The sequence below is a fragment of the Ammospiza nelsoni genome, chromosome 4 (genome assembly GCF_027579445.1).
Source record: "Ammospiza nelsoni isolate bAmmNel1 chromosome 4, bAmmNel1.pri, whole genome shotgun sequence".
Classification (NCBI taxonomy): Eukaryota; Metazoa; Chordata; class Aves; order Passeriformes; family Passerellidae; genus Ammospiza; species Ammospiza nelsoni.
Genome location: NC_080636.1, coordinates 62,664,037 through 62,674,880, shown reverse-complemented (window position 1 = coordinate 62,674,880; position 10,844 = coordinate 62,664,037). Strand labels below are relative to the sequence as shown.

Sequence of the window (10,844 nt, the reverse complement as noted above, 5' to 3'; positions counted from 1 at the left end):
ATATGTGCCCATATCCATGACAGGTGCAAGGAGAGGACCAAATGCCAGCTCTTGCTTGCCCTCCCTGTGGGAAGGCCCACCAGAGCCACTCTGGAGTGCAGCCCTTCACAGGAGTCTTGAGCTTTCCCATTTTGCTTTGATGTTTGCCACAGCAAGTGGCTTTGGGTGCCAGCCAGGCCGGTGGCCTCACGGCCCCAGGAGCAGTGCCCAGAGGGATTGGGACCTGGAGGGCAGTGCATGCCCCCTGCCCCTGCCTCCAGCATCCCAAAACAGCCCTCACTCGCAGCAAGAGCAGAGGGTGCCCGGGTCACTGTCCCCACCAGCAGCACCTGTGGGTAGGCAGCAGGGGCAGAGGCTTGGCATGTGTCAGGTTGCCACCACCAGTTTGGTAGCTGCCACAAGAAACTCCTCCAGTGGCTCTCCAGGGGTTGCTGGCACCTGTGGGCTCAGAATATCCCAGAACCAAAGAGCACTGCCTCTGACAGAGATGCTGGGGCCTCCCTGATCCCTGTGGGGACTGTGGGAATGGCACTTGGTACCCACTCCCTTCCTTGGTGCACTCAATCCCTTCTCTGGACAACTGATCTTCTGGTATAGAGAGAGGACATACCCTTCTTATGATCCATCTTTAGCAAGAAAATACATCAGGCTTCAGGTTATAACTGTACTATGGGTAAGTTTACAACCATTGGTTTTAATACAGTAAACAAACTTTAAATATGCAAGTTTGTTTATTAAGACAGGCTAAACAGAAGGTACACTTAAGGCATTGCTTCCATTTGGATTGTCTGTGACCCTCTAATTTTCTTGAAAAGCAGCCATCTGTAGTATCAGCAATGTCCCTTATGGGCAATTTCTATACGTGTATGATCTTCCCTGCAAACAGAAGAAAAATATATTAGAACAGGAACACTACTTGAATTTTACAGACACATTTTATAAACTGGACTCTCTCATTTCTTTCTATGTGTTCAATTAAATGCAGTGCTGCTTTAATTGCATCACTTACTGAAAGCATCACCACAAAGTAACCATGATGCGAAAATCTATGAAATCACATACACAGAGTGAGTAACTTACCACAGGCTTTGTTACCTATAAAACTGGATAAAACCATCTGCAAATCTGAGAACTGTCACACCACATGACAAATCCCATGAGGACTAACATGTCCATTACAAAGCACTAATACAAGTTAAGCTTTGCAGTCTCTTAGGTGCAAACCAGTTCTAATGCTTACAGCATTTCCCCTTTCACATGGGAATTCAGTGGGAAGGGTGTGCATCCTGATGCACCTCGGCATCTGAGGCTTTGCTACATTTTGAATGTGTGGTTCTCTGAATGCTGGAATCTTCTTTAAGGAAATTTTAGCCAAGCACTCCTTAGTTTGGAAACACTGGTTTGTTTTTCTTGTAAGTCCTATACACAGTATTTTGGGGTGCTCCATTTACAAATCTCAATTTACCAGGCAAATGCAGATAGAAAAAGAAACTAATAGAATGCAAATTGTCCCAGAAGATCAGTTTGCTTCCTTATCTTAATAGAGTCAAGCTGGTTTATTCCTCATGAAATTCAAGAGACTTATGTTTACCCAAAATCAGGGTTAATCTGTACTAGTTAGTAGTTTTATCAGGGATCTTTTAACCACAAGGTAGTGCCAGAAGGCAGATCAGTAATATGAAAGGCAAAATCAAGGCCAGGGGATGTAAAACACCAGCAAGGATGTAAAGAGTGGTTCTGGCTGAAGGACACCCTCACACTAAACCCTGCAGAGACACCTCAATCTGCTGCATCTCTTTCCAACGAGCATGTATTGCTGTTGGACTAGGTTTAAACTAAGATCAGATGTTGTCATTGCTACTGGGAACTGAGTGTGGAAGAGACCTGGGATTTGCATGTGAGCACCACTTAAGAATAGATTAAATCTAAACTTTAAAAGAAAAAAATAAAGTAAGAAGGAAAACTAACTTTGGTCTTACAATTGAGGGTCCTCACTGCAGAGCCAGGATGGGGAGGGTTTGTGCTGCACCTTTGCTCCAGGTGTCTCAGGTTATCATGGGTCAACTGCATCAGCCTCTTCTGCAGCACTCTATAGATTCACACAGGGCTCTCCAGGTGCCCACACATTCCTTCACTCTATGGATTCACACAGGGCTCTCCAGGTGCCCACACATTCCTTCACTCTATGGATTCACACAGGGCTCTCCAGGTGCCCACACATTCCTTCACTCTGTGGATTCACACAGGGCTCTCCAGGTGCCCACACATTCCTTCACTCTGTGGATTCACACAGGGCTCTCCAGGTGCCCACACATTCCTTCGTGGCTAAAAGAGCCCATGGACAGTTCTGTCTCGGCCATCAGCAAGTACAACTCTCTCCAAGAAGTCCCTTCATGGGGTTAACTATGGGCTAGAACAAAACCTGCAAGATGGCCATTGAGAATCACTCCAAGTTAATTGAGAAGTGACTGTTTTGTATTTTAGTACTGGATGTGTCCCTATATCCGTTTCTGTATCACCACATTGCACTATTTCAGCAACTAGTGATGCAGCCTGCTAAATAGGGCAGAAAAATCTCTTTGTTCTGTCTTCCTAACAAGTGTGACAGACTGTACCTTAGATTATTTGGAGTGGAATGATCATTGCTTATGACTATGGACTGTTTTTCAAAGCTGAAATTCCTCCAATGAAGCAAAATGTTTTATCTGTGCTGTGTTCATGCCAAGTCAAACACTTTAGAACAGCAACTCCAGGCTGAACTAGAAGGCCCCCAAATATGCCAACTACTGAACTATAAAAGAAAAATGGTCAGGAGAGTATCTGACTACCCTGTGCCCCTTCAGACCCAAAAACATGTTTCTGAGCATGTAAGAAGACAGCAAAAAAAGATGGTTAAGACAAAATTCTATCTTGTGTTTATAATTGGATTTAATCCCATGTATCACACAAAAGATGTACTTTACATCTTATACTAAAAAGACATAAGCCCCATCACTAATTACTTAAGGAATTACTTAAGGAGTTGAAATAAGCAGCAGATTTGAGTGGAGAACTCTTTGTTCTGTGTGCACTGCTGTATTCAGGAATCTGCCATGCATCCATCTGGAACTGAGGGATCATGCCTAAAAAATGAAGCATCCTAGAAATCCTAGAAAGCTGGATCTCAAAGCCCATCCTTCTGTTCTGAAAGGATTAAATATACTGTTTATGTTGTGAGATGCTCTCCTGTCTCTATCTCCACAGTATGGATTTACACTCTCTATGGGCAATACTCAGCACTTCTTTTTGTCTTTTACTGTACTGATTTCACTCTATTTCTCCAGATCTCTGGGAATTTTTATAATATGCTGCACAGATCACCATATCCCTGCCATTTTGCATTTTTTATTATATAAAATGTGATAGCTCTTTAAAATGTAAAATGCTGATCACTGTTTTTGAACCAAAGCATTTCAAACTTCTGTGACTTCATCCTTTAACAATTTCAGCTGAATAACTATTTGTCTGCTTATGTGAATGTCAAGTGGAGATAATGTAAACTGCCTTATTAATGTCATGCACCAATACTTCTATTTCCTCCTACTCTGTTTGGCCAGTTATCGTGCCAAAAAACTAAATCTCATGGATTTGATCGGATTATTTGTGACAAATCTCTATCTGCTTTGCTTCATTCCTCTTTACCTCTGGCTATGTACAAAGCCAATCACTTAATAACTTACTCCAACATCACTCGAGGCAGGAAAGATGGGTAGGCTCCTAATATGTAACATGCCAGAACCTCTTTTCTTCCCTTTTAACAGATTCTACTGTGTGTGAATTTTGATTAATTTTCTTTTTTTTCCTAAACTGTAGGTTTACCAATTCTCTTTGCAATTATCCACTTGCTTGGGTTGTTTGTGCTGTGCTCTGGTGAAAGTGTAACAAATTCTTCAGATATGCATGACACATTTCAGCACTTTCTTTATAACATTACCTTAAGTGTCCTTTGATATCTTTGTCACTTTCTTTATTTTGGCCTATGTTTCTTTTATCTTGGCAATTTGAATTTTGTAGATTGTCTGGTCAGAATTAATCTCTCCTCTGCCCCAAAGTCAGAAACTCATTTCAGCCTTCCCTTTCTTGACATCTATCTGTTCACAGTTTTGTTTCTGTCATTCTACTACTCTCACGTATACCTTCTGCTGGAAACAGAAAATCTTTTATTTCATTAATATAAATTGCCTTCTACCATCAAAATTTCTATTCACAGCAGCTCCTTTCAGTTTGTACTGAGAGACTGCTCTATAAAGAAAGGTTTACAGTCAATTCTAATGGAGGGTAATAATGCTCATTAGATACCAATTCTCTGTGTTTTCAGTTTGTTTTTTTAAAAAATTAAACTATTAAGGAATAAAATACCCCCTCTCAAATATCAGGCAGTCTTTTTCTTGATTTTTAGACAACCTGAAGGCAAAACAGGGTTTTCTCCTAACATCTGGCTTTCTTACTCTTCTTTGTGAAAAGAAGTACAGGAGTTTGGATCTTGAACATAAATATTTTATATGTAAAGCTGCATTTTAGGTGGGAGCTTTCATGTTTTCTGATGGAAAGTGTGGGTCTGGCATTATGTTTATTGGATGTATGGCATTGTATGAACATGACAAGCAAGCTCCTTTAAGATGCTCCTTCTCAGGAAATAGTAATACAAATATTCAGTACATCCAGCTGACCGAATTCAATCTAAGCCATTTACAGGTACCACGATAAAATCTCTTGCAGGGGATACACAGCTGAGAGGACACTGCTGAAATTGCAGTGCAACAGTGCAAATGATCCAAAGCCAGTAAATTATCTGGCTTCAGTTATCTGGAATGTTAGGATGAATGTTCTGCTTGCACGTAGGGAAGGGAAGGACAGAACTGACTACCTGTTAGCAAGGCAGAGCACACACTCGTTTCCGTAGGTCTCTCCATCAGTGCCACAAACTGGATGGTAGTCCCTTGGACACATGTAGTTCCCATACCGAGCGCAGTTGGGCTGGGAAGACAGGTACAAGAGAAGTCAAAGTTACACCATTTGAAACAGGTTTCTGCTCAGCTTCTAAAGAATCCTGGCATGCACAGAAAAAAAGGCGTCCATGGGGAGCTGGCACAGCATTTTAAAGCGCCACATTATCTTTCATGCTCTTATGGGAATTGATCACTTGAGGCTTGGCTCCTGCTGCCTGGCACGGCTTGGCTGTGGCGTCAGGACTTGTGTGCGCCTCACAGCGCAGCGCCTCCGACCGCTGAGCATCAGCGGGACACACGGACAGCGAGTGCCCATGAAGGGCAAGGCAGACCGAGATGGTGAGAGATGGGCATGAAGGGCAGAGGGAGATGGTGAGAGATGGGCATGGCCAGGGCGAGTGTGCTGCGGAGCCAGCAGCGTCCCGGGCGCCTCAGCTGCGGGGAGAGACCCCAGCTGAGTGAGGGCCGGGCTCGGGACCCGGGCCAGGCTCACAGCCCCAGCGTGCGGCCCGCGGCTCTGGGGAAGGGGCCGGGGCAGCGGGAGGCCTGGCTGGAGGCAGGGGGGCAGCGGAACTGGCGGCACTCACCGGGTAGCTGGCCATGGCTCCGGGACACCACAGGAGACCTGAGGAGAGCGAGCAGCGTTAACGGCGCCGGGTCCCGCACGGAACCCCCCGAGCCCCGCGGGACCGGCCCCGGCTGTTACCGACGGCACGCTGCCCGTGCCGGCACCCTGACCCCTCTCTGTCCGCTCCGGGGACACCCTGAGCAGCCGCGGTCCGACCCCGCCGTCCCCCGGTCTAGCCGCAGTCCCGGTCCCGGCCGTCCGGCACCATCCCGTGCCGGCTCCCCGCCGTGCCTCCGGTTGGCTCCGGTGCCCACCCCCGGCTTAGATCCCGCCGCCGCTCCGCTGAGCCAGCCGGGGCACGGCACCGCTTCAGGCTCCCCCTTCCTGGGACGGCACCGGCCGGGACACGGTACCAGCCCGCCTCCCACCTCCCCGGCTCCCCTCTCGACCGCCAGCGGCCCGGCGCGGTGCGCGGTACCGGCGAGGAGGACGGGCAGCAGCAGCAGGAGCGCCAGCGGCCGCGCCATGTCGCCACCTGAGCGGGGACAGAAGCGGGGACAGCAGCGGGGACAGCGGGGGCGGCTCGGGGCGCAACGGCCGCGGCAGCGCGGGAGCCAACGGCGGGCGCGGGGCGGGACCGGTACCGGTACCGGGCGGGGCGCGGGGCGGCCGCGGGGACGCCCACGGCTGGGATGGCACGGCGGGGACCTGCCCAGGAACGCGCTCACGGGGATGGAAAACTCTCCCGTCAGAGCTGTGCAGGGGGGCAGAACAGTCAATGGGGGGTGCCCGCCGGGATTCCAGCGTGCCCCGGGCTTCCCTCCTCGGCCCCAGCCCCTCGGGGCTGTGCTTTGATCGCAGGGTCTCGGGCAGTGCAGGCAGGTTGGAAATACGCACGCCCTGCCGTGCGGCTCTTAAGGTCAGGGCCCCCGTCTCGTCATAAAGTGACATGAAATGGCTTCTGCTGAGCTGTGAGTGCGCCTCTAACAGAAGGAACAGAAAAACTGTCCCGGCAATAACGCAACCTGCCTGCCTCCGAAGGCGTGAGAATACATACAGGGGGCTGGAAAGCCTTGGCACACTGTCCCACCAGCATGGCTGGTGTCTCGGCAGCACTGCTATCCAAAGAGTATCTCATCTGGCGGTCACTGATAAGAGTGGTTAGCTTTGCAGAGCCCAGAGGTTGGCTTTGCACAGGGTCTGGCTCTGCAAAAGTTTGTATGCAGTTTCCCAAAATCTAGGGTATGAACTTCTTGTAAAATTGCCTGTGCTTCTGCGTATGAACTGGGATTAGAACTGTCAAGTGTTTGAATATGTCCCACACAGGTACATACACAGATATCACACACACCTTTTCTGTCTGCGTGTCAACCTCTGAGTCCTTTCAAGTATGGCTTTTTTTCTTTCTGACAGTGTGCTCTGCCTACATGGCATCATAGGGAGGTTATTTTATTATCTGCTTAATATGTTCTTATTCCTCCAGGTAACCTCTGCAAGCTGATTGCAGTTTCAGATTTCCATTCCGTGCACACCTTTGTGTTTACTGCCCAACACAAGGCATGTTTCATGCAAAGGCCCCTGGCTTGGCTGTTTTAAGCAAGATGCCTAATCAGAATGTTTTGTGGCTGATGAAGCATGCAGAGGGTTATTTCTCTCTGCCTGATCTCCTTCCCTAGCTTTCCCAGCTTTCTGTCCCAGCTTTCCCTGTTAAGCCAGTGGAGATGAGGGTGTCTTTCTGTTACCTTGTTTTTGGTGGGATGGTTGCTGGAATTGTCATCCTGGGGGGAAGGATTGTAAGGGCTTAAGTACTGGAGAGTTATGCTGTGGTGGGTTTCCTTGTTTCTTGAAGATGTGATTTTTCAAAGGGAGAAGGGCCAGCTGAAGGTGAAGAAAGCAGAACCATGAGGAAGGTAAAGAAAGCAAAACCAAGGGTAGAAGTTATCTCTTAGGTTGTGAATATTGTAACTTCCTCTAAACAGTTAAATTCCAAGCTCTTGCTCAGAAAAAAAAAGCCTGAACAACGTGAACCAAGTAAAAGCTCAGTGTCCCACCTGTAGGTAGCCCAGACCAGCTTTCTTTCTCCTAAACAACTCCTGCACAACAGGCACTGAGTGGGTATGTACTGTTGTTGTGTCTCCTAAGAGAATAGCTGCCCCCTAAAAATGTTCTCTACACTGATGTATTTTCCAACATATTTAATGTTAATTCCATGATCATCAATGTGTGGCACTTGATCCCAAATACATGGCATGAATGGGACCATTTGGGTAAACATGACTTCACTTGCCTTTCTGTGACAGTAATGAACTCAGTCACAGCCATGTGATCTATCCTGGAGAAAATAGAGAAAGGTAAAATAAAAGTGCTCTATTGACTCTCAGTGTGACAATCCTATTTGAAACTGGTGCCAGTCTCCTCGATTCTGAAAGCAATTTTTTTCACTTACTTATATTTTTCTACTGAGAGTATTTAATTTTGCCTTATTTAAGTAAAATTTTAGAGACTAGTCTTTAGAGAAGGGAAAATTGTAGAAATGAGATTTTAACCAGAAGAAAAGATAACTTAAAAAATTTTTCTTCTGGCAAGGTTGAATATTACAAGATACTAATTTTCTTTCATAAATTATTAAGAACTGGAGGCAAGGAAGAGTGTAATTATGCAGAGAGCTTCTTAATAGCTTTTGTATTCTGTTAACACATTTCTGATGCAAATGCTGAGTCATTGGAAAGGAAAATTGCAGAATTATTTGCATATCTCCTAGAAGTTATCTTCTTGTTAAAATCAGGTAGCTGATTAACAAACATGAGAGACAATAATGAACCTAGAATATAGGCTGCAGGGAACAAGGCATAATTAGAAGTTACATCCCTACACAGAAGGTCTGTTTCTGCCTTATGCTCGGTGGAATAACCCTCTGTGCTTGGAAGCTAGAATTTATTTGGACTTCAGTCAGACTCTTCTGGTGCTCCATGGCCTTGCTGCTGCCCAGTGAGTGCCAGCCAGGTCTTTCTGAGATGTATCTGCTGCACAGATTGGCACTGATTGTGACCACCCCAAGGTGGGGTCTTGTGAGAGTGGAGTAGAGCAGGAAAATCACTCCCTTGACCCGCTGGCCATTTCTCTTTTGTTGCAGCCCAGGAGATGTTTGGTTTTCTGGGCTGTAAGTGCATACTGACAAGACATGTCCAACTTTTCAACCACCAGCACACCAAGTCCTTCCCCACAGAGCTTTACATCCATTCATCCCTATCTGACGCTCATTTTTGAGTAACTATTTGAGAAAATCTGAACTTTCCCCATACTCTTAGTGTTTCTTGGAAAGAAGATGTGCTGAATATTTGTGGCCTTTGCCATCTTCATCTTTGGGGATTTTCAGGACTCAGCTAGACAAGATTATAATTTTGTTGATCTACTGTTGCCAGTAATCTTGTTCCAAGTGTCAGGGGGGTAGAGACCCAAAGGTCCCTTTCTGCCACCCTTTCCAGGGTTTGAGTGGCATGGCAGGTTGGAAATGAGCTATGAGACAACAGATCTCAGCATAAAATTTGTTCACAATCTCAAAAAAAAAAAAACAACCAAAAAAAACAACAACAACAAAAAAAAGAGCTATCTATCACCTCATCTGCTTAAAACAGATACAGGAAGAAGTCCAAGCACCAGGAGGATTGGGACTAAGGAACTGGATTGCCTGCTACCTCTGTGATTCAGCAGCGTGGCATGAAATATCCTCCTTGCCAAAGGTTGTGGTAGGTGCTAAAGGTTTAAACTTGGAAGAAAAAAATAGAATTGCAAAGTAAGAAAGCATAGGTGGCCTTAAGAGCATGAAAATTACCACTTGAACAGGTCCCTGTGGGCTGCTGCAGGCAGGAGGGCGACACAGCTCCTGTTTTCTCTTGGCCATTGTTGATGGCCTCTGGGAGAGCAGAGGCTGGTGAGAGGGATGCTGTGGGCACACATGACCTGCAGTTAGTGTCCTCTGGCAGCCCCCAGTCATTTGGGGGATGGTGATAAATCCACAGTAGCAGCAGGACAGTGCAGCTGATGGGCCTGCCCTGCTGCAGGCGGTCTAGAAGGGGACAGGTGCTTGGGCACGTCCCAGCTGCACTTGTGCCATGTACATGTGAGTCTCCTGCCATAAGAACAGGACCTTGTCTTTCCATCTGAGTAATTTCAGGGCCAAAACCAAGCAACACGGCACAGGACAATCAAGAGTGCTTCTGAGCAGCTTTCCAGCACGCCGCTCTGGGGTGGCACTGCTGAAAGCCTCCTTCCTAAGGCACTCGGGGGCTCCTGCCTCCTGTGAGACTGGAATGCCCTAGAAATAGTTTGGCACTTGCTTACTTGCTGATTCTGCCAACTTGAACCTGCACAGCAGCAGGGCAGAGATGGACAGAGGGGATAGAGCTGATTTGTCTAATGTTTTAGTCTCCCTGACAAAGATTCCTGCAGGGAAGAAGCTGGCAGCACTGAGCAGAGTGCTTTTGGTGTAAGGCTGGGTTCATTGTGTGTAGGGAATTGGTTCCCACTGACAAACTGTGTCCCTGCCCAGGCCCTGAGTGCTAAGCTGTGGCATCACCTCTAATTTTGGTGGACCCTTCCAGGTTGTTTCCATAGAGGCTGGGTTCAAAGGTTCACAGAAGGATGTGGAGGAAGCTCCTCATCTCATACACTCCCTCACCATCCTGTCAAGTGGCATTCCCACCTCCACACCACTAGGAGATTGCTCTGGGGGTCCTATCTGTCACACGCAGCCCATGAATCATTCCTTTCAGTTGTGCTCCTACGTTTGCAATCCCACGTAGTCCCAAAGACAGGATCCAGGCCTTAGGGATTCAATTATTTACACTCCAGTCAGTCTTTCCATCCTTGATCCCTCTGTGCCCATTCATTTTGCTCCATCATGTGCTGTTCTCTGCTGTATCAGTCACAGATGGGCAATTTATCCTCTCCTGTTTCCCACATGAATCCCATCTATCACCTGCCTGTCTTTGCAATCAATTTACTGGCTGGCCAGCTGCCCACTCTGTGTGGCTGCTTCCCACCCATGTGCAATGTGGGGGTGCTCACTGACAGGGGTGGCTGCAGGTGCTGCAGTGTTCTGTGCCTGCCCTAAGCAGCATTGCTGACCTGTGGGCAGTGCTTTGGGACAGGACTGCTGCCTGTGCTGTGGGACAGTGGGGAAGGGGCTGCAGGGGGTACCCAGGCATTCCTGGATCTGCTCATGCTGTCAGTCACTGTCACAGCACAAAGCAGCACCTTGTGCCTGGGGGGTGGGAGATGTGTGTGTA

At 47.4% G+C, this 10,844-nt stretch overlaps 1 protein-coding gene across 1 annotated transcript; it reads right to left on the bottom strand.

The window, feature by feature from the left end:
* Positions 1 to 712: 712 nt before the first annotated feature.
* Positions 713 to 6,091, bottom strand: SPINK2 (serine peptidase inhibitor Kazal type 2). Its single transcript, XM_059471386.1, has 4 exons — positions 6,035 to 6,091; positions 5,576 to 5,613; positions 4,907 to 5,016; positions 713 to 876 (listed from the first exon to the last, which is right to left on the bottom strand). Exons 1-4 carry the CDS (start codon positions 6,081 to 6,083, stop codon positions 831 to 833), a joined length of 243 nt encoding a protein of 80 aa, XP_059327369.1. The 5' UTR covers positions 6,084 to 6,091; the 3' UTR covers positions 713 to 830.
* Positions 6,092 to 10,844: the final 4,753 nt, after the last annotated feature.

Bases quoted from the DNA above. Each gene is read 5' to 3' on its own strand.
- SPINK2 (XM_059471386.1), bottom strand. From the start codon at position 6,083: ATGGCGCGGCCGCTGGCGCTCCTGCTGCTGCTGCCCGTCCTCCTCGCC. The intron at 5,017-5,575 runs GTGAGTGCCGCC...CTGTCTTCCCAG, and splicing joins GAGCCATGGCCAGCTACCCG to CCCAACTGCGCTCGGTATGG. The intron at 877-4,906 runs GTAGTCAGTTCT...TTCTGTTTGCAG, and splicing joins GTGCTCTGCCTTGCTAACAG to GGAAGATCATACACGTATAG.